This window comes from Miscanthus floridulus, unplaced genomic scaffold, assembly GCF_019320115.1.
Source record: "Miscanthus floridulus cultivar M001 unplaced genomic scaffold, ASM1932011v1 os_2331_1_2, whole genome shotgun sequence".
Classification (NCBI taxonomy): Eukaryota; Viridiplantae; Streptophyta; class Magnoliopsida; order Poales; family Poaceae; genus Miscanthus; species Miscanthus floridulus.
The window spans coordinates 1-22,939 of record NW_027098241.1 but is presented as its reverse complement, the minus strand read 5'-3'; the positions used below and the strand labels follow the sequence as shown (position 1 = coordinate 22,939).

The 22,939-nt window shown below is 48.3% G+C and overlaps 2 protein-coding genes and 1 pseudogene across 5 annotated transcripts; all 3 read left to right on the top strand.

Moving 5' to 3' along the window:
- The first annotated feature begins 55 nt into the window (after nt 1-55).
- On the top strand, nt 56-5,696 carry LOC136534825 (zeta-carotene desaturase, chloroplastic/chromoplastic-like; annotated as a pseudogene).
- Nucleotides 5,697-5,930: 234 nt separating this feature from the next.
- LOC136534827 (uncharacterized) lies at nt 5,931-7,585 on the top strand. 2 transcript variants are annotated; one of them, XM_066527190.1, is made up of 7 exons: nt 5,933-6,316; nt 6,409-6,518; nt 6,716-6,781; nt 6,890-6,972; nt 7,145-7,191; nt 7,265-7,343; nt 7,448-7,585. In XM_066527190.1, exons 1-7 carry the CDS (start codon nt 6,072-6,074, stop codon nt 7,538-7,540), a joined length of 723 nt encoding a protein of 240 aa, XP_066383287.1. In that variant the 5' UTR covers nt 5,933-6,071; the 3' UTR covers nt 7,541-7,585. The 2 variants fall into 2 exon arrangements, with proteins under 2 accessions (XP_066383286.1, XP_066383287.1); XM_066527189.1 differs by having other exon boundaries at nt 5,931-6,316; nt 7,265-7,543.
- Nucleotides 7,586-7,826: 241 nt separating this feature from the next.
- On the top strand, nt 7,827-22,786 carry LOC136534828 (cytochrome b-c1 complex subunit 7-like). Of its 3 annotated transcripts, none has more exons than XM_066527191.1 (3): nt 7,827-7,965; nt 8,077-8,234; nt 22,333-22,786. In XM_066527191.1, the coding sequence occupies exons 1-3, from the start codon at nt 7,869-7,871 to the stop codon at nt 22,420-22,422; spliced, it is 345 nt and encodes a 114-aa protein (XP_066383288.1). In that variant the 5' UTR covers nt 7,827-7,868; the 3' UTR covers nt 22,423-22,786. The 3 variants fall into 3 exon arrangements, with proteins under 3 accessions (XP_066383288.1, XP_066383291.1, XP_066383289.1); XM_066527194.1 differs by lacking the exon at nt 22,333-22,786 and adding an exon at nt 13,664-13,901; XM_066527192.1 differs by lacking the exon at nt 22,333-22,786 and adding an exon at nt 13,358-13,409.
- The last annotated feature ends 153 nt before the right edge of the window (nt 22,787-22,939 follow it).

Sequence of the window (22,939 nt, the reverse complement as noted above, 5' to 3'; positions counted from 1 at the left end):
CTGCTTGCAACGTGGTGTATTGTATTCACCACCATTGGTGCGGCCTGGTGTTGCCACGACGCCCACGACAAATCCCTGCGCGACGGCATCTTCGCCCCCCATCCCCTCCCAGCTTCCCCCCTCCAACTCCGCCACTCCGGCCCTCGCACAAATTGTCCCGACCACGGCTGCTGCCGCCACCCATTCCCACCACCACCGCCCCGCCGCTGCCGAGTGCTAGCCATTCGGAGCTGCCGCGCCATGGCCTCCGTGGCCGCCACCTCCACGCTGGCCCCAGCACTCGTGTCCCGGCGGCGGGCGCGGCCAGGGACGGGGCTGCTGCCGCCTGCGCCGGGCCTCGGCCGTCCGCTGCTCGCTCGACAGCAACGTCTCCGACATGGGTGTCAACGGTGAGCAACGGGATCCTTCCTCCTCTTGATTGGTCCGTCATAATCTCCCTCCTCTGCTCTCCTGGGGGCGGGGCAGGTGGGAGCTGAAAGCCTGAAAGTGGGTTCTGGAACTGTTAATCCTTGTGCAATTCACACACTCTAGTTTCAGTGCTCCCTCCGGCCGTAGAAAGTTCGTATTTTTGGGTGCCACGAGTCAAACTTTATGCTTAACTTTGGCTATCCATGTCATTAGGATTTTTTTTTCTGAAAAGTTCTGTCATGATATTGCAAGTTATGCAGTGACTTTTATAAAAGTATATTATAGCAGAAAGCAGTTATCAAAGTTGTGTCAGAAATGTTTTCTTTTGTGACCAAAGGGTTTAGAGTCTGGGTGGATTGCTCGGAATTTCTACGTTTGTTCTGTCAGTTCTGTTTCATTTAAAGAACTTTAGGTTCAAATGCCATACTGACTGCAAAAGGAAATTGCTGAAACGAGAACTATTTCAATGTGTGGCAGCTCCCAAAGGGTTATTCCCACCTGAGCCAGAGCACTACAGGGGTCCAAAGCTCAAGGTGGCCATCATAGGGGCAGGCCTTGCCGGCATGTCAACCGCCGTTGAGCTCTTGGACCAGGGCCATGAGGTTAGCCGATTTGTTGTCTTCAGCAGAGCTAAATGTTTTCTTATGCAGGAAAATCATTGCTTTCTAATAATCTTAGTTCTTTATAATCACCCTGGTTGGGCTGGGCATGGTCTGCCTTACAGGTTGATTTGTACGAGTCCCGTCCGTTTATCGGTGGTAAGGTTGGCTCCTTTGTCGATAAGCGAGGAAACCATATCGAGATGGGGCTGCACGTGTTCTTCGGGTGTTACAGCAACCTCTTCCGCCTCATGAAGAAGGTAAAAGCCCTTGTACATTAAGCTCACTGGAAGCATACTGAAATTCTTCCTTACTTAGTTATCAAGATGGTTGGTATACATTATGTCATGAAAAATCTGAATTAGTTTTAATACAAGAAATTTTGGAATTGGATGTCTTTGGACCTCCTAGAGTGAAGTAAACTTACAGTGAGAAACGTGCTAGGCAATTTGTCCATATGAACCAAAATACCAAACAATTTGGTGCCTTGTTGAGCACTGGTATTACTGCCCTGTTGGCCAGATCTAACAGCGATAAATTAAACCTTGTTGAATTTCAGGTTGGCGCTGATAATAATCTGCTGGTGAAGGAACACACCCATACTTTTGTAAATAGAGGGGGCGTGATTGGTGGTAGGTTCACTACCCTATACACATCCATTTTTGTGTGTAGCAATTCTCTTATGCTGGAATATTAAAGTTATTTATTTGTTATTACTTCTGGAGTTCTGTACCCATCATAGAGTAGAAAAGTGCATAACTTCCAATGTGTTGAACATGAATCACTAGTATTCAAGTTGACTATGTGCAAATAATATATTGTTGTTGCATATTGTTTTAAGGAATCCATTTGTATTTTCTGAGAAACAAGAATGCTTGTGTTGCCTGCAGTGCTGAACTATTTACTTAGTCCTGCATAATATTCATCTTGAATTAAGACAGCAGCTACATGACATTGTGTGCCACATTGCCCACTTTGGAAGTTGGCTGAAATAACTGTATCATACTTCTTTATATATTTTGTAACGTATTTATGTAAATTTTCATATTGTTTTCCCCTGCTATACAGAACTTGATTTTCGGTTCCCTGGTGGGAGCTCCATTACATGGCATTCAAGCATTCCTAAGAACTAATCAGCTCAAGGTAAACTCATAATTTAGGACTACTATAACTCTAAAGGAGAATCTCAACTCATGACATTATTTTAGCCTTCAGTTTGTTTCTGAGCTTTGTTCAATTCCACACTTCCCTATATGTTGTAAATTTCACCTTGAGCTTTAACAATATATCATACTTAAATGTTTCGAGCCATGCTGATTATTTCAAGCTGCAATTTGTTAACTAAAGCATATTGTTTCTTGCTGACACATTTAGTGGCGTGCTCTTTGAACTCCATCTGTATTCCATACCTTTCCATCCATACACCATCAACTTTTTGAAGTGGTTCTTCCCTGTCAGCTTAATTGGTTTGTGAATATTTTTTGGAGTACTGTTATATTCCATCATATTTGCATTTGAACTATTGCATGCGAGATACATTGCAGGTTCTGATAATTTTGAGTAATAGTACAAATTTTCACAATAAAATACTTTACTCCTTTATGCTGTTCTAAGGGCTGAGCAATCTATTGACGAATTCACATAGGTCCCTAGATGCCAATCGTTGCGAACAATTTATGTTTGCAATTCTCGTTCATGATTGTCATATTTTCACTGAGTGATGGTTTAGTTTGTACCTAATATTTAGGTATGCGTCTTTTCTTAAAATCTAAATTGCAAACCTTTGCTTCTAAGTTCCTTTCCTATGGACATTACTGTCATTCCTTTTCCCTTTAATATGTGTGACCGAATGGATAATCTTTTGTGTGAGAACTCATCAGTGTAAAAGATTCTGGGCTCGAAATAAGGGTTGAAGTTTTGTCATTGTCAATATCTTTAATTAACCACGTGCTATTTGAGAACATAATAACATGCGTTAATCTTTAATATTTAAATTAGTTTTGCAGGTTTATGATAAAGCAAGAAATGCAGTTGCTCTTGCCCTTAGCCCAGTTGTTCGGGCTCTGGTTGATCCGGATGGTGCATTGCAGCAAGTGCGGGGCTTGGATGATGTAAGTATCCCTTGCTTTTATTTCAGATTCATTATGAGTGTGCATCTAGGGCATTCATTTGCAGTAGTCAGTATCTTTTCAAAGTGTGTTTCATTCTAAGTCACTGATTACTAAACTTTTTTGTCAATTTATTTTTTTCTCAAACACTTGTCAATTTAAATTTAATCTATTTCAGGTAAGTTTCAGTGATTGGTTCATGTCCAAAGGTGGTACTCGGGAGAGCATCACAAGAATGTGGGATCCTGTTGCTTATGCTTTGGGTTTCATTGACTGTGATAATATCAGTGCACGTTGCATGCTTACCATTTTCACCTTGTTTGCCACAAAGACAGAGGCATCCCTGTTACGCATGCTAAAGGGTTCACCTGATGTTTACTTAAGTGGCCCAATAAAGAAGTATATAACAGACAGGGGTGGTAGGTATGGTGACAGAGACCAAGTTTTTCTTGTGAAATTTCTATTTACTGCTGTAGAATTGAAGGCTTACATCATATGACAAATCCTTCAGGTTTCACTTAAGGTGGGGATGCAGAGAGGTTCTGTATGATAAATCACCTAATGGAGAGACCTATGTTAAAGGCCTTCTCCTCACCAAGGTAAGCTTTCTTATCAGTGTATCACTGCTCTGCTTTGCACGATTATGCAGCCTTAACTGTTCTTTATATTTTAATTACTAAAATTTCACCCATTTGGACATTTTTAGGCTACAAGTAGAGAGATAATGAAAGCTGATGCATATGTCGCAGGTTCTTTTTTTTTCCTTGTCTCCTTTTTCTTCTTTTACTAGCATGTCCAACCATACAAACTTAACTTGGTGTTTCTAACCTCACAGCTTGTGATGTCCCGGGTATCAAAAGACTACTTCCATCAGAATGGAGGGAATGGGAAATGTTTGATAATATCTACAAGTTAGATGGTGTCCCTGTTGTCACTGTTCAGCTTCGCTACAATGGATGGGTCACTGAACTTCAAGATTTGGAGAAATCAAGGTAGCTGAAGTATCCAATTTTTTTTATAATTTTGTTACTTATTTGATTTAGATCTGACAAATTTAAATGCACACCCATAATGTAAGCTTCGATGAAGATTACTTCTGTTTCTGCAAAAAGATTTTTGTGCGAATGCAAATTGCATTCCTCCATGCATGCTCATTGATATTTATTCTTATATTTGATGTAGACAACTGCAGAGGGCGGTTGGGTTGGATAATCTTTTGTACACGGCGGATGCGGATTTCTCCTGTTTTTCAGACCTTGCTCTCTCATCTCCTGCTGATTACTACATTGAAGGACAAGGTTCCCTGATCCAGTAAGTCTACTTTTTTCTTTCAAGTATCAAATTGATTTCTCGCTCTGCAAATGTATTCACCTTCCGCGCTTAATTCATCTGCAGAGCTGTGCTGACTCCTGGGGATCCATACATGCCATTGCCAAATGAGGAGATCATTAGTAAGGTTCAAAAGCAGGTAGGTTTGTAAATAGCTTCTGTTTTGGTCAATTTTCTGCTATTCCATTTACACAACTAAGCAAGACCTCATTTAAAAGCACTTAAAAAAGAGAGATTTCTTCTGCTTATGTTTTTTTTTTGTATATATTCTTCCAAAGCCCACCTCAGTGACAAAACATTATATGATTTCCACAGGTTGTAGAATTGTTCCCATCTTCCCGGGGCTTGGAAGTTACATGGTCCAGTGTGGTTAAGATTGGACAATCGTTGTACCGTGAGGCTCCTGGAAATGACCCATTCAGACCTGATCAGAAGACACCCGTTAAAAACTTCTTCCTCTCTGGATCTTACACGAAACAGGTATTGTACATCCAAAACATTGACCTAGTTGCAGCCATCAACAGAAATCAATAACTCAGAAAACCATCAGATAATGCTTGAACAGCTTGGATTTATTTTAGTCAATGGCTTAGAAAACCATCAGAAATAACCATTTCAATTCTACGGTGTCTGAACACCTTGGATTTGTTTTCCTCCTATGTTGCAACATGTAAACATCTCTAGGACATGATAACTGAAGCATAGATTGATCTTATTTGTGCTGCACATACAGGACTACATTGACAGCATGGAAGGAGCAACTCTCTCTGGCAGGCGAACAGCGGCCTACATCTGCGGCGCAGGAGAGGAGCTGCTGGCCCTGCGAAAAAAGCTAGTCATCAACGACAGCGAGAAGGCGTTGGGGAACGTTCAAGTCCTGCAGACTAGCTGAACAACCACCCCTGCAGACAAGTTTAACCTTTCCAACCACACATGCTGGAATGGCCAAATCATGTCTTTTTCTCGCTTCAGGGTGCTGGCGATTCCCGCGGCGACCTCCTGTATATCCAATTTGAGCATTAGATCTGCCCCTGCAGGCGTTTCCTATCCCTGAATTCGAAAAGCAGGGTGTCTAGGTGGCATACGGGATTACATCAGGCAGTGTGTAAGTTGAGCTGGAACTCGATTGGTCATTGGGACGATTGATTGATGATATGATACATATAGCACACACTGTTCTTGCGTCTTGCAAGGAAATATAGCAAGCAATGATCCGGGGTCAATTGCTGGAACATTTTACCAGTGATCTTAATTCATTTTGTCCATGTGGGTTTTTTTACAGAATATACAAACATCATGTTATCTGCTCGAGCTCTCCTCCTAACTTTTTCGTTTCAAATGAAAAATATTTTCGTTGTTAGGCCATGCACATTTGAAGTTTGAACTATGGTTTATGGAAAGCCGGGCGGGTGGCCGCTGTGCTGGAAACCGAAACCGGTGAGTCTCCAGCGTTGCCCTCCGCCGTGGCCGGCGACGAGTGGAGGCAGCGAGTCAGCGAGTGACAGTGGGCGGCCAGAGCGTGTCCCTCTGAAGGCCCACGACCTGCTGGCTTCTGATGGCCACGAGAGCGTGCGAGCTCCTGCGGTCTGTGTTTCCCTGAGCAAGAGCGAACAGCGGTTAGCGGCTGATGACGCCAAGCGCAGCCGCCGGGCCGTCCCTGGCCCGGCCATCGCGCAGCCACCTATGGCGCGACGGCGGAGCCCTCCAGCCCGTCTCCGCCCCGCACGTCTTGCTGCAGGGGCGGAGGCGTTGTCGCCACCGGCGCCTCACGGGCGTCGTCCGAGCCGCGCCGGACGCGCCGCCGGTGGTCAGGGCGGCCGTCAGCGCCGTCACCGAGCTCCTCAGAGCCCTTTCCCCAAACAAGAACATCAGGTAGCCTAGCCTCTCACTTATCAAGATTGAAGCCCATCATCCGCTCTGGAATTTGGCTTCTGTGAGCGCTCGCTCTTGGCTCGGCTGTGCAGGGATGGTGCTACCCAGCAGGGCGACGATCCGGTTCCGCCGTCTTGCGGCAGCGTCGACGACGTGCTCGCCGTGCTCCAAGAAGATTACCGGCGCGCCTACTTCCTCACCGGTACGGGCTTCTTGCACCTTGCTGCGTTCTTTTCATCAGGGATTGTTTCATTGTTTGGATCATGGTCATGGCGGCTGCAAGATTGAGGAGCTGCTGAACCTGACACTGACAGAACTGTGACATTGATGCATGCACATTCAATATGATCTGGATTATTCAAAGAACTATGCCAAGGAAATGGTAATCAACTATTGCAGGGGATTTCACTCCGGGAATATACACCGAAGACTGCTTGTTTGAGGATCCGACGATAAAGTTCCGCGGTGTGTAATGCAACGTTTCTCTTGTCGATGATGAAGATAGTTAACTTGTACTGTCTGAAAAAAGAGGTGAGGAATTTGTGACAAGTAGTGTGTTCTTGCTCCTCGTAGGACTCTCTAGGTACTCTCAGAATCTGGACCTGCTGGTGCCGTTCTTCGACAGCCCTTCGCTTGAACTAGAGAGCATTGAGAAGGTAGCCACCATCTGTTGACTGGAAGTCAGTGATTTGTTTGCAGTAATCTCCTAGCTGGATCGGACATTTTTTTAGTTAATACTGTTATCTGAGAAAAAAAAAGTACGAGCATATGATCCTTACTCAAGCTTTTAGTTCTTCTGAAAATGCCCTTTCATATCTAATCTCACAGGGTTTGAGGGTTGAAACGAAGTTCGTCAAAGCAACATGGAAACTGAGGTGCTTATGTAAGCTTCAAAGGATATACCACGTAAATTTTCTTTTCTAAACCGAACAGAATAATCTTTTTCAGGACATATTTAAGGCTTCCATGGAGGCCCCTGATCGCGATCAGAGGGAACACAACATATGATCTGAATGAAGATTTCAAGGTAGCCGTCGGGAAATCCAAACCGTGCAAAATTACATGCCTCCTTGCTCCTTTACGTCTGATGGGGATTTCAAATATTCCTATATTTGGATCGTATTTGGTCAGGTGACTCGGCACTCTGAGAGCTGGGACGTCTCTGCGCTTGAGGCCATCGCTCAGATCTTCATCTCGGCCCCGGAGCCGCTGGAAGGCAGCTGAGGCTGAAGCACCACGCATGCTTGATCAGAATTCAGAAATACAGTAGTCTGCAGCGTCAGAGATGAGCAATTGTCCAAAGCCGTCTGTCAGAGCTCCGTTTTTCAGAAATCAATCAGCAATGTTGAATTCGTCTTTTCTGTGCAAATAAATTGTATATATGTTTTGACCGGTGAGAGCAAGGGTTGTACAGGAAGGGAGTTGACGAGCAACACGGCTCCATTTGATGTCAGTATCTATTTGAACAGAGTCAGGGCAAAATGTTTCAAAAAATATAAGGCTTTCACTACTTGGATAAATGGGGCCGCGAACCTTCTAGAAGCTCGCGGAGATGCTCTCCAAGCTGTCGGCGTGGTTCGTGAACCCGCGGCGGAACCCGCTCGCGCGCCTCCACCGGAACGCCGTCGCGTCCCGCCTCCGCAAATACAGTTCGTTCCCTCCTCCTCCTCCCGGCTAATCCAGTCAGTCGGCCGAGGCTGCCGGCTAGCGAGGTTCGCCAGCGGTCCTGATCGGTTTCCTTGTTGTTGTCGGCGGCGCAGGGCTCCGGTACGACGACCTGTATGACCCGTACCATGACCTGGACATCAAGGAGGCGCTGGCGCGGCTGCCGCGGGAGGTAGTGGACGCCCGCAACCAGCGCCTCAAGCGGGCCATGGACCTCTCCATGAAGCACCAGTACCTAATCGACGACCTCCAGGTCAGGAATCATGCTTGTTCCTCCCTCTGTAAATTGTATTTGTTATTGTATTTGCAATTGGGGAGTAAAGCGATTTCAGTTTTAGATAATTTCATTCGGGTGGTGGTTCTGTTGGGTTGCCGTATTGAGTTTAGGTGGATTCGTATGAATTGGATGGGCAATAATTGAATGATTATTATATTAGTTGTATGATCGGCTTAGATGCTTCTGAAGTTGAGAAAATGGAAGCGAATGTTTTCAAACTGCCTAGTCGAACCTAGTTATCAGCTTACTAACCGCGATTACTCATCGATCAGGTCCGATTAGTAGGTGGCTAGTTGGCTATCTAGTAGTATAGTCGTCCTATCTACTTTCCCTGCCACCCATGATGTATATAGTTCAACTGTATAAGTTTTAAATAGTTAAAGCTCTAGTAAGTACTCCCTCAGTTCCAAATTATAAATCGCTTTGACTTTTGGGTACGTCAAATTTGGTATGTATCTAGGCCTACGTTATGTCTAGATGCATAGTAAATTCAATGTACCAAAAAAGTTAAAACAACTTATAGTTTGGAATGGAGGGAGTAGTAAACTAGTACTAAACTATAGAACCAGTGCACAATGACATTATGATAGTTTGGTAAACTAAGGATGTTAGTCGCTGAATTCTCACTCTTGGTAGTAGGAGAGTTCTTATTCTCATCGAGAGAGGATGACACTAGGAGTTGGGGCAATTTTCTTGTCTATTTCTCACATAAACTCACACAAATGCCATACCAACCTGAGGGATTGGGGTTACATATTTATAGGCTGCTAGCCAGCCAAGCATATGCCAAGATGCTAGTCTAAGATGCTAATATGTTGTCCTAGCTAAGATGCTGTCCTCTAGTCTAAGATGTTGTCCTCTAAGATGCTGTCCTCTAGTCTAAGATGCTGTCCTAAAAACTAAAAAACAGCCACAAGGACCATGTGAGCAGCACAGCCCCACAAAGACCAGCCACACATGAGACTTATACATCATTCTCTCCCTAAGTCTTGTGTGTCGTCTTGTGGGAGAGTTGAACCATCCCGGTCCTGGAGCAGAGCTCAAGGAACTTGATCCTCCCAAGGGGCTTGGTGAGCAGGTCCGCAAGCTGGTCCTTGGTGTTGATGTAGCTCGCCTTGATGCTCTCTTCCTCCAAACAGCCTCGGATGAAGTGGTATCTCACTCGGATGTGCTTGCTGTGTTCATGGAACACGGGGTTCTTTGCCAGGGCCAGAGCGGACTTGCTGTCCACCCTGAGCTCCACCGCTCTAGTGTCTCTGCCGAGGAGATCACCAAGCAGTCGAGCGAGCCAGAGCGCCTGAGTCGAAGCGGTGGAGGCCGCTATGTACTCGGCCTCGCAGCTGGACAGGGCCACCACCTGCTGCTTGACCGACTGCCAGCTAACGAGGCACTTGCCGAGGAAGAAGAGGATCCCGCTCGTGCTCTTGCTGGTGTTGATGTCGCCGGCGTGGTCGCTGTCGCTGTACCCGACGAAGTGTGCCGCCCCAGGGCACCTCGGGTAGTAGAGGCCGTGGTCGAGAGTCCCCGCAACGTAGCGGATGATCCTCTTCACAGCCTGCTGGTGCTCCATCGTCGGTCGCTGCATGAACCGACTAACGTAGCCGACGGAGAATGCCAAGTCCGGCCGTGTGTGGGCGAGGTAGCGAAGGCTCCCCACAAGACGCCGGTACTGCGTAGCGTCCACCTCCTCCGTCGTGTTGTCGCGGCTCAGCTTCAGCCTCTCCTCCATCGGAGTGAGAGCTGGGTTGCAGTCGGTGAGCCCAGCTAGCTCAACAACGCGCTTGGCGTAGGCGGTCTGTCGAAGCGTGATCCCAGAGTCATCCTGGTGCACCTCGATTCCCAGGTAGAAGGAGAGAGGCCCTAGGTCACTCATCTGGAAGGTGGTCTTCATCTCTTCCTTGAATGTCGCCACCTCCGCATCCTTGGTGCCGGTGATCACGAAGTCATCGACGTAGACACCCACCAGCAGGGCATTTCCTCCATTGCCCCGTCGGTAGATGGCCGCCTCGTGCGGGCTTTGCTCGAAGCCCATCCCCTTTAGCGTGGAATCCAACTTGGCATTCCACGCCCTCGGTGCCTGCCGCAAGCCATAGAGGGCCTTGCGTAGGTGGAGCACCTTGCCCTCCTTACCGGGGATCGCAAATCCCGGCGGCTGGTGCACGTAGACCTCCTCCTTCAAGTCGCCGTTAAGGAACGCCGACTTGACGTCCATGTGGTGAACACGCTAGCCCTCCTGGGCAGCTAGCGTAAGGAGGAGTCGCACGGACTCCATCCGTGCCACGGGAGCAAAAGCGTCGTCGAAGTCGACCCCCTCCTGCTGCACGAAACCTCGTGCCACCAAGCGAGCCTTGTGCTTGACGATGGCGCCGGCTTCATCCCTCTTTAGCTTGTACACCCACTTAAGGGTGATCGCGCGATGACCACGAGGAAGGTCAGCAAGCTCCTAGGTGCGGTTCTTCTCAACCGCATCCATCTCCAACTGCATCGCGGCGCGCCATGCCGCGTGTCTCGGCCTCTGCAAACGACCGAGGATCGCCGTCATCACACGCAAGGTGCAACTGCGCCTCTAGGTCGTGAGGCACTGGTCCTGGCACCGGCTGGTCACCGAGAAGGTTCTCCACCGTACGGTACCGCAACGGCTCGCTGTCGTGGTACGCGTCGACGTGCTCCTCGTCGTGAGAGAGCGGAGTAGCGAGCTCAACCGGGCCGTGCTCGACACGAGCTGGTGGTGGAGTAGGCGTGCCCGGAGTGGTGCCTGTTGGTGCTGGAGTGCATGGCGTTGCCGGCTGTGGTGGAGCCGGTGAAGAACTCATCGCAGCCGAGGTCCTGGTTGGAGAGCGTGGTGCTTTCGGCTCGTCAAGGTGGAGGAGGGCCGCTGCGGCCGGTGCCGCTGGAGGTAGCTCGATGCTTGCATGTGCCATGAACAGAGCCGACTCCTCCGCCTGTGCGACGTTGGCCTGGCCGCGTCGTGGCTGTCGGCAGTCCTTGGCCCAGCTGGCCACAGTTGCGGCAGGCGTCGTCTCGTGCCGGCTTGTGCCCGCCGGCGGCGCCGCCCTGGGCGCCTCCGCGGGCATCGCCGCCCTGGGCGCCTCCACGGGCATCGCCCTCGGCACGTCCTCGCGCCCCGGCCTGGGCGTCTCTGCGCGCCTTGCGTGGCTTGCCACGCTTGCGACCGCCTGTCGCGGAAGAAGGCTCCGCCTTCTTCCGGTCACCCTGGCTGGCAAGCCACTGCTCCCGAGTGAGAAGGAGCTTCCCGCCAGTGGTGATGGGCCCCGAGAGGGACTGTGGCTCATCGCTGTCGATGACCTTGAGGTGACCTATCGCCTCCTCGATTGACATCGTGGAGAGATTCAGCAGAGACTCGATCAAGCGAGCCATCTGCTTGTACTTCTCGGGGACGCAGCGGAAGAGCTTTTCGATAGCTCTCTCCTCGCCGTAGGTGTCGTCGCCGAACTGCACCATCTTCTGCAACAGAGTGTTGAGACGGAGAGCAAAGTTATCAACGTCCTCACCTGGCTTGAATGCCAGGTTCTCCCACTCCTTGCGAAGTGCCTGCAGTGTGGACTTACGGGCGCGGTCGCTGCCGATGCGTGCCGCAGCGATGGCGTCCCAAGCCTCCTTGGCAGTCCGCTTGCTGGTAAGCGAGAACTGCATCTCGGGCGGGACTGCAGCGATGAGAGCATCCAACGCCCGTCAATCTAGGTCGTAGTCGACGTCGTCGTACCGGACTGCCTCCCACATGTGCCGCACCTGGAGCTTTACCCTCATCACCGCAGCCCACTCGACGTAGTTGGTCTTGGTGAGGGTAGGCCACCCACCGCCGGGACCGACGTCCCTGACAACAGCCTGGAGCCCGTGGTAACCACGGTACCGATCCGGGGAGAGAGAGCCACGCTGTCTGTGAAGGCCGCGCTCTTCATCGACCCGTCCACCATCGTTGCCGTGCGCGCCTCCTCCAGGAGCGCCGCCGCCGTGCGTGCCTTCTCTAGGAGCGCCGTCGCCGTGCGCGCCTCCACCAGGAGCGCCGCCGGCACGTCCGCGCCTGTCTGGGCTGCCGCCACGCTCGTGGGCGTGCGCGGCTGCCCCAGGAGCGCCACCGCCGTGCGCGCCTCCTGCAGGAGCGCTGCCAGCGCGTCCGCGCCTGTCTGGGCTGCGGCCACGCTCGTGGGCGTGCGCGGCTGCCCACTGCGCCGCCCGCGCTCGCGCTGCCTCCCTCTCTAGCAGCTCGAGGTCCGAGTCAGCGGTGTCGTCAGCAGAAATGGAGCTGCCGATGCTGCCGCGCAAAGCCTCGACCTCCGCTGCCGCCGCACGCGCTGCATTCGCCGCCGCCGCTGCTTCCGCCTCTGCTCTGGCTGCTGCCAGCTCCGCCGCTGCTAACCTCAACGCCCTTGCCGCCGCCGCTCGCTCGCGTTCCTCTGCCGCGGCAAGTTCGGCCTCCTGCCGACGCCGCGTGCTCGAGGAGACCGAGCGCTGAGACTGCCCTGCGGACATGACGCGCTACCGGGGGTTGCTGCGTGGGGAGATGGCTGCTTCAGACGAGCTCGCGGGGGAGGAGTGAGCAGGAGCGGCCGGAGCTGCTGCTCGCAACTGGGGCTGTTGTGTGGCTGGAAGAGGAGTTGAGCAGGAGATGCTCAGGCTATAGGATAGTACGGCTCTGATACCACTTGTTAGTCGTTGAATTCTCACTCTTGGTAGTAGGAGAGTTCTTACTCTCATCGAGAGAGGATGACACTAGGAGTTGGAGCAATTTTCTTGTCTATTTCTCACACAAACTCACACAAATGCCATACCAACCTGAGGGGTTGGGGTTACATATTTATAGGCTGCTAGCCAGCCAAGCATATGCCAAGATGCTAGTCTAAGATGCTAAGATACTGTCCTCTAAGATGCTGTCCTCTAGTCTAAGATGCTGTCCTAAAAACTAAAAAACAGTCACAAGGACCATGTGAGCAGCACAGCCCCACAAAGACCAGCCACACATGAGACTTATCCATCAAAGGAAGCATCTAGCCTGGTTGCTTACTTGTTGGCCAGAAACAGAAAGCCCAGTGCCTGAGTACCCCAAAGCATAGCTGACCAGTTCACAATTTTGTCTCCAGGCTAGTTGTTTGTCCCTGAGCTAATTGGACAACTGATTGTGATTAGTCGCCCAATCAAATTTCTGAACACACTAGTTGCTTCGGAATGCCTAATCAAGGTCCGTGGACCAGATAAGCTCGATTAATCTCAATTCTCAATTAGCTGGATGACTTAATAACACCGGAAGGATATTTAGTTGTTTGTGATGTGTCGCCACTGTTTTGCCCCCCCTCTCCTGTTGGCTTGTCAGTGCTTTTTTGGTATGTAATTTTTGCAGTTCGTGGCGTTGAACTGATGATTATGGTGGGTTGCCACATTTATTTTAGGTGTACTAAGGGATTTGAGTCATGAATGGTATAACAGCTGATTATCATTGGTAAACATGGTGGGTTCGAAACGCCGTTTTACATGATTGTGAGAAAATGTAGAAGATTTGGCTATCGGAGATGTGGGTTTTCCTGCTTGTGACGTTGTTGTTATATTTATTTCCATGTCTTTTTTGCTGTGACAAATATATAAGGACTGTGTTTTTCTCTGTTCCTTTTTTTATGAGTGAGGATTTACTGGAAGCCGTTAGTTAGATATTATATAACTCACTTAAAATGCCTGTTGGTTAGATGCTGCTATTGCACTCTATTTTGATTGTCTATCTGACAAGCATAAATTTTAAATGGGCATTGTTTTGTCAGTAAAAAAACTAAACTGACAAAACAATGCCCATTTAAAATTGGGAAAATTGTCTGTTGGAACATCAAAGTGATGGTCATTTGCTGGCGGACACCCACTTTGGAGCATTTTGCCAGAAGACACTCTAGGTTCGTTGAAATTAGGCCACAGGACACCGCGGGCCGGTTTCAGTCCGGTTGAGGAGAGAGAACAGCGGTGAAATGACTATTCTTGCCCCTGCTGCTTTCTTCTTCCTCTCTCCCTTTCTCTTTTTTTTCTGTTTCCTGTTCCCAGGCTGACTTTGCCTTGCGCCTCCTGTGTCTGCCTCTGGCCGCTGCTTCCACCGCGCCAGTCGGCAGCCTCGGTCTGCAGCCGCCCGCGTCCGCCCGCAGGTCGTACGCAGGTCCACAGCCGCCCCCGCCGGTCTGCAGGTCGCCCGCGTTCGCAGCGGCAGGTCGCGTCCGTCCGCGCGTAGCTCGCGTGCCCGCTCGCACGCTTGCAGGTCGACACCGTACTCAGGCCAAGCCCCGCCATGGCTGCAAGCTTGGAGCTCGCCGGTGCCTGGCCTATGAGCAGCAGCAGCGCACGCAGCAATGGAGACGCGGCGCTGAAGGTAGGCCCGGGCTCGTCCTGGATGTGGAAGTAGTCGATCTCGTCCAGCGCATCATCGGCTCTGTCGCCAGGTCCCAGAGCTCCTGCAGCAGCTCCGCCAGGGCCGGGTTCTGGATGTCCTCTCGATGTCCTCCCGGCCGCGGGCGTTGTTGAGCATGCCCTGCGCGTACAGCAGCTCCATCCTAAGGGCGCGGATGTTGGTGCCGAGCTCAGAGCTGGCCGCCCATGCCTCCAGCACCCCGCCGGCGGCGGGGCCCATGCCTCCAGCAGCTGTGCACGTTTGAGTCTAACCGTTGACGGCCGTCGAGATCGCCGTTCGAGTCTAAGCGTCGGCGGCCGTCGAGATCGCCGTTCGAGTCTAAGTCTCTAAGACGTAAGGATTTCTCTCGGTTTCAAATCGGGGTCTTCCCCACGGCTGGCCAAGCACGCAAACGCCGGGTGCCATGCCGCTGGCATCTCCAGCGTCCTCCGGGTGCTGAGCCTGGCTAGGCGCTTTGTGCAGGTCCCTGCGCGAACCCTCCGGGTGTGCGTCCGCAGTAGCGGCGCTGCGCCGAACGCAGGCCAAGTGGGGCCTGTCCCGCTGCTGCAAAGTGATGTCAGCATGACATCATGCTTACGTCAAATACCTCCTTTTCTGTTGGAAAAAAAATCAGAAATACACTAGAGATTAGAAAGCAATGAACGCAAACAGATCATCTTTGGATCAGCAGACGAGATTAACTGGCCCATATCCTCCTCAACATGGCCACGGTGCAAAGCTAATCCCAGTTTTATAAACACTCGATCGGATTTAGTTGACTAACATGCAGGACATTTTCACGTCGCTGCTGCTTGCCTGCTGAGAGCGCTCCTCGCTGTAGCTCGTTGCCGCACGCCGTTGCTGCTTGGGCCCGGCTGCTCGCGCCGCCGCCACCGCTTGCCTCCTGCGCGCCACCGTTGTAGCTCGCTGCCGCGTGCCGTTGCTGTCCGAGCCGCCGTCTCCGTTGCCTGCTACGCGCCGCCATTGCTCGGGCCCGGTTGCTCACGCCACCGTCGCTGCCCACGTCCGCTTGCCTGCCTGCTTGTCCTACGCGGCTATGACACGACCGAGCACACCAGCACACGTGCCCGCACGTGCCCTGCCACGGACACCACGGCGCTCCTATCGTCGGCAGCAGCAGCGAGGGCGGCTGCTCGCATTTGGCACTCGTGGTCGCGGTAGAGGCTCGCCAGCTCGCTTGCAAGCCTGCATGGCCGCTGCTGCGGCAGCTCGCCAGCTCGTCCGTGCGCCTGCATGGCCGGAGCTGGTCGACGGCGGTGGCTGCTGCTGAGCAATGGAAGAAGAGAAGAGGAGAAAAGGAGGACGAAGAAGATGGCAGGTGGGGCCCGCGTGTCAGTGATAGGGAGAGGGGCAGACCCAACTGTGACTCAGGGGCACCGGATGTCCAGAACAAAATTTTCTCTCTCAATCGGCTGCAACCGGTCCGCGGTGTCCTGTGGCATAATTTCACCGAACCAGAGTGTTTTCTGGCAAAATGCTCCAAAGTGAATGTTCGCCAGCAAAGGACATCACTTTGGATGTCCAACAGACAATTGTCCCTTCAAAATTTATGCTTGTCAGATAGACAATCAAAATGGGCATTGTTTTGTTAGTAACTCTGCCTATGATGTGGCGCCTTTGGTGTTTCAGCATAGCAGGTCCCAAGCCCCTGTAAAGAAGGAGGGTTGTGTTAGGCGCGGCGAGCCAATGTAAAAACTTAATCACTTGAATGGAGATGAAACCCAAAAGAATTCCATTGGGGCGTAACCCTCTTAAGGACGCACCATGTCGGAACCAAGGTATGGTGTTAAATGAGCAAGGGTCTTCACACCTACCTCGGCGGGTGCGAAGGGTAAGGAAGATAGTCGAGTAACTAGGATCCGTTTAGGTAGCTGGAATATAGGGTCCTTTACAGGTAAGTTAAGAGAGTTAGTGGACACAGCGGTTAGGAGACGTGTAAATATCTTATGCGTCCAAGAGATTAAATGGAAGACAATACCGGCTTTAAGCTCTGGTGCACAGGGACAACTTCAAATAAAAATAGAGTAGGAGTTTTGATTGATAAGAGCCTCAAAGATGGTGTGGTGGAGGTGAGAAGACAAGGGGATAGGATCATCTTAGTTAAACTTGTCATTAGTGATATGGTCTTAAACGTAATTAGGTTGTATGCCCCTAAGTAGGCTATGATGAGGGTGCTAAGTGGCTTTTCTGGGAAGACTTAGATTGCTTGGTTAGAGCTGCCCCTAGTAGCGAGAAGCTCTTTGTAGGAGGTGATCTTAATGGCCATGTAGGTACATCAAGTGCAGGTTACGAGACGGTTCATGGGGGTTTCAGATATGATAGTAGGAACCAAGAGGGAGAGGAAGTCTTAGACTTCGCCATAGCTTTTGATCTGATGATAGTTAACACTTTCTTCCGTAAGAGAGTCTCATTTAGTGACCTTTAGTAGCGGCCAGTACTCTAGTCAAATCGACTTTGTCCTTGTAAGAAGGAGGGATAAACGAACATGCGTGGACTGTAAGGTGATACCTGGAGAATGTGTGGTCGCTCAACACAAGCTGGTGGTGGCTGACTTTCGCTTTCTGGTGCAAGCTCGTGGGAACAAACAAGCTAGAGTTGCTAGAACGAAGTGGTGGAAATTAGAAGGGGAGGCATTGAAGGTCTTTAAGGAAAAGGTCAGTGAAGAGGGCCCTTGAAATAATGAAGGCGATGCAAACAACATGTGGGAGAAGATGGCAACATGCGTTCGAAATGTTGCTTCAGAGGTGCTTGGAGCGACCAAAGGGAGCGGATTCGACTCGAAAGACACTTGGTGGTGGAATAAAGATGTGCAAAAGGCTATTAAGAAAAATGAGTGCTATAAACGCTTGTATCATGATAGGTGTGCAAACAAGATAGAGAAGTATAAAATAGCAAAGAAGACTGCAAAACGAGCGTTGAGTGAGGCAAAGGTGCAGGCCTATGAGGACATTTACCGATGTTTGAGTACGAACGAAGGAGAGATGGACATTTATAGGATGGCTATGGCTCGCGATAGGAAGACAAGGGACTTCAACCAAGCCAAGTGCATAAAGGATGAGAGGGAGCAGCTCTTGGTGAAGTAGGATGAGATTAGACATATATGGCAAGAGTATTTTGATAAATTGTTCAATGGTGAGAACGAGAACACCGTTCAGCTGGACGACTCATTTGATGACACGAACAGACGCTTTGTGCGGATGATTCAAGAATCGGAGGTCAGAGAAACCTTGAAAAGGATGAAAGAGGACAAAACGATGGGCCCTGATGGTATCCCAATCAAGGTGTGGAGATGTCTCGGGGATATAGTTATAGTATGGCTAACCAAGATGTTCAACAATATCTTTCGATCGAACAAGATGCCTGAGGAGTGGAGAAGAAGCATATTGATACCAATCTACAAGAACAAGGGAGATATCCAAAGTTGTACTAATTATCAGAGAATTAAGTTGATGAGCCACACTATGAAGTTATGGGAGAGTCATCAATCAGCGCCTGCGAGGAACGATGCAGATATCAACAAACCAATTTAGTTTCATGCCCGGAAGATCAACCACAGAAGCAATCTTCTTAATAAGACAGGTTATGGAGCGATTTAGAGAGCAGAAGAAAGACCTTCACTTGGTTTTGATTGACTTGGAGAAGGCTTATGACAAGATACCAAGAAATATTATGTGGTGGTCTTTGGACAAACATAAAGTCCTATCAAAGTACGTGACCCTCATCGAGGACATGTACAATGAACAAACGATGGTAACACAGATTACTTCCCGATTAAAATTAGACTTTATAAAGGGTCTGCCTTAAGCCTGTATCTCTTTGCCTTGATAATGAATGAGGTTACCAAGAACATACAAGGGAATATCCCTTGGTGTATGTTGTTCGCTGATGATGTAGTGTTAGTGGCAATGTTTTCCTAAACGGTAAACGGTACACGGTCGGCAAAGACTGTGTACACGACGTGTACACGGTTTTACACGGATTACACATTTTCGTATTATATTTGTAAAAATAACTATTTTGACATGTAAGTAATCATAAATCGATATATTCCTACTCCCACAACATAATAAAGAATATAAATGAGTGAATGACAGGTTAACAACACACTCACAAACATGACAGGTTAACAACACAGTTCTCAGTTCTCAGATATGACAAATGAGTGAATGACTGAATGGCACAATCACACTCACACATAGTTCTCAGTTCTCACATGAATAGCATCATAGACACGTAGTCACACACACACATAAACACGTAGTTCTCACAATAATATATCAACATCTAAAAGTTCTTAGGAATATCTGGTAAAGATAAATTAACTAAGTGATAGAATGGTTCATGAAAAGGCCTAAGGCCTCAAGCTCAATCATCATTTGCGGTGTCATGATCTTGCTCATAACCAGTTGTGACCACTTCTTCTTGATCAGACTCAAACTCGATTTCTTCCTCCTCATTTGGCAGCTCTTCAAGTTCAGATTGGACATCCTCTTCAATCTGTCCTGGGTGAGCCAACCTTGCGCTCCTACGTAGTTTTGTTACCTCCTCAGGCCCACATGTATCTACAATTTGCTGCCATGTTAGCCCTGTAACAGCATCAACATCAGAGTTGTCATCATCTCCACCATCAACCATCCACCCTTGGGCACAAGCTGCATTTGCTGCTACTAGAGGATCTACTTTGTTGTTCTTTTTTGCCTTAGCCTTTTTCTTTGAATGAAGGTTATTGAAGCGAACGTAGACAAGTTGCTCAACTCTCTCACAAGTGAGCCTGTTTCTCTTCTTGGTATGAACCTACAAATTTCACAAGTGCACTTAAGTATTAAATTGTTGGATAGAACAAAAATTATCGCAATTCACAACTAATTAAGATTTGGAGACTTAGTGAATTACCACATCAAAGCAACTCCAATTTCTTTCACAGTCCGAGGAACTTGAACTCAAAGAGAGAATCCTTATAGCCATCTTTTGTAGAGTTGGAACTTGTGTTCCATAATTTCCCCACCACTTGGCTGCACAAGTAATCAAGTATAAATGTTACAGTGTTAAACATGCAACCAGAAATTTAGATACGACATTTCAGATCTAAAATAAACTACAAACTTGCATACCTAGGAAGAAATTATAATCCTTACAGCCAGCCATTGCTGCAGGTTTTGCAAAGTGGCCGGTTTGATATTTGACCTTGTGCAGATCTTCATTGAGGACTTGATTTTGCTTGTCATAATCACCGTGATAAAAAGTTTCAACAGCTGTAAAGAACCCATCCATGACTTACTCTTCTCCAAAGATGGAAGAATCATTGTAGCTATAATAGGGATTCAAGAAGTCATCAACAGCTTTCTTGCACTTGTCTATGGCCTCAGGCGGTGCCTTGAGGCAAGGTCTAACCTCACCCTGAATCACACCGACATGTTGCTTCAACCTATATATCCCCGCCCTCACAACAAGATCACAGAACTTGCACTTGATCACATTCAGGTTGTTAGGGTCCACCAGGACTCCATAGTCCCACCCAATGTCACCTGAGTTCCTCTTGAGGCTACTGCTGGGGTTTATGGAAGGAACAGATGCAGCTGAAGACATCCTGAAAACAACATAGCACAAATTATAAATTATTAGTATAGATGTACAGCACAGGGCACAAGAACATTCATGTAAAGTACAGAATAGAGCCATTGCCACAGAACAATAGGTGACAAAAAGCATCTAATTGCGTACTTGCTATATTCATATTTCAAACTTTCAGAATTAGGAACCTAAATGCCAGATCTAATAGCCTAAGTGCATAATAAAATAATAACACGGCCACAGCTAACATAATTAAGTGATTTAATTTAACAAATGCATCTGGAACTGTAGCATACAAAGCAATTCTCGCAATCCCTTTCTCTATTCTTTAAACTTTTTTCTAAACAAAAATCTCTATTCTTTACAAGAGCACACAGTATTTATTTCTGGAGAACAAAACAACACCAGCCTACTAGTACGCACATGCTAGAGCACAACATATATGAGCTGATTTCTATAGAAAAGAATGGAACATTAGTACTAGTCTACATCTACACACGCTGGAGCATATATGATATATCAATTGATTTTTGGAGAGGAGAATGGAGCTCTAGTACTAGTAGTCTAGTACGCACTGCGCAGTATGTACATGCTGGAGCATAAATCAAAGAGAGTACGTGGAGCACTTAACTTGTTTGTGCCAGAGATGCAGACGAGCTCAATCTGGAGTAGACAGCAGAGGCAGAGAGGAGCTCGACCTGGATGGAGAATGGGGTGGAGGAAGACTTGGAATGCAGCAACAGGGGCAGCCGCTGGAGCGGCGGCGGCGGCCGAAGGAGTGACGGGTGCAGCAGCTGCGGCGGACGGTGTGTGTGTAGCCGTGCAGGGGATTTGGAAATTGCAGCGGCTGTGAAATGCTTTGGGGATAGAAAGGCCAAACCCTAACAGGTTGGCTTTTATAGTCGTCACAATTGACTGGGCCGATGCGCGCGAGACGAGGTCTAAAATTTTCGTTCTGCAGCCAAAATGTCTCCAGTCGCCTAAATGTCCTCCTACTCGCTTCACTCGCCACGTAGAACCGTGTCAGCTCCGAACCGTGTTGCCCGTGCAGTCCGTATAGGGCCGTTTACACGGACTGACCGTGTACCATACCGTTTATGGCCTAAACTGCACGCAAAGCTGCTGAGTAACGTGTACACGGCGAGTAATCGGCCTACACGGCCGTGTAGGCGAACACTGGTTAGTGGACGAAAGCCAGACGGGAGTAAATAGGAAACTAGAGTTATGGTGGCAGACCCTTGAGTCTAAAGGTTTTAGATAGAGCAGAACTAAAACCGAATACATGAGATGCGACTTTGGCAGAGTTATACAGGAGGAGGGAGATGCGAGTTTGGAAGGTCAAGTAGTGCCTAAGAAGGATACCTTTTGGTATGTGGGATCGATGCTACATAGGGATGGAGATATTGACGCGGACATTAGCCATAGAATCAAAGCAGGGTGAATCAAGTGGCGACTAGCTTCTGGCATTTTGTGACAAGAGGGTACCACAAAGCTAAAAGGCAAGTTCTATAGAACGGCGATTAGACTGACTATGTTGTATGGAGCAGAATGTTGGCCAACAAAGATTCGACATGTTCAACAACTGAGTGTTGCAGAAATACGTATGTTGCGATGGATTTGCGGTTACACAAGAATGGACCTAGTTCGGAACGATAATATACGTGATCGCCTAGAGGTAGCATCAATTGAAGAAAAGCTTGTCCAACATTGGTTGAGGTGGTTTGGTCATGTCCAAAGGAGACCTCCAGAGGCACCAGAACATTGTGGAGTCCTAAGCCAAGTTAATAATATGAGAAGAGGTAGAGGAAGATCGAAATTGACATGGGGGGAGACAATAAAAAGATATTTGAAAGCTTGGGATATACCTAGAGATCTATGTTTGAATAGGAGTACTTGGAAAGTAGCTATTGAAGTGCCTGAACCGTGACTTGGGGCTCTTGGTGGGGTTTAACTCTAGCCTACCCTAATTTGCTTGGGATTGAAAGGCTATGTTGTTGTTGTTATATTGTTTTGTCAATCCCACGAGAATTGCTATGATGCCTCTAGAATCCATTGAGATATAAATGTATGCATCAAATCTTTTGACACCTTGATTGCTTTTGACAGGCTATACAGACGCCATTCAGGAGCTACCTTTCTGACATGCTTGCTCTTGTGAGTGCATTTTTTCCTTCTTGTCATTTTGTTTTTTCCTAGATTCAATTAATAACTTGACTATCTGTTAACTATACTGCATTTGTCATATTCTTTTTTTTCCATACTTGTCTTCTGCTCTTCTACCAATATGTCTTTTTTTGAACAAGTCGGCAGGGATGCTCCCTACCTATTTTTTTTTTTCATTTTCATATAAAGTGGTACAGAAATTTACAGAGGTTACAAGGTTGCTAGGCCCAAAAACAAAAAAGAGAAAACATCATAAAAGACTCTCTCTCCACTGATTTATTGTATATATTTGTATATCTTCATTGCATGGGATCTTGCTAGTTCCTCTTTTCCCTCTTCCTTAGCTAGTTATATTGTGTATTATTGTATTCCTTTCAGGTTATCAAATCACAGTCCAACATAGGTACATACACTTAGAGAGAAAATAGGCTTTGTGAATTATTAGGTATGCCCGTGCGTTGCTACGGGATAACTAACAATTTATACTAAAAACACATGGATCGCACGATAAGATAACAATACTGTTAAATTAAATACCAACGTTAAAGTG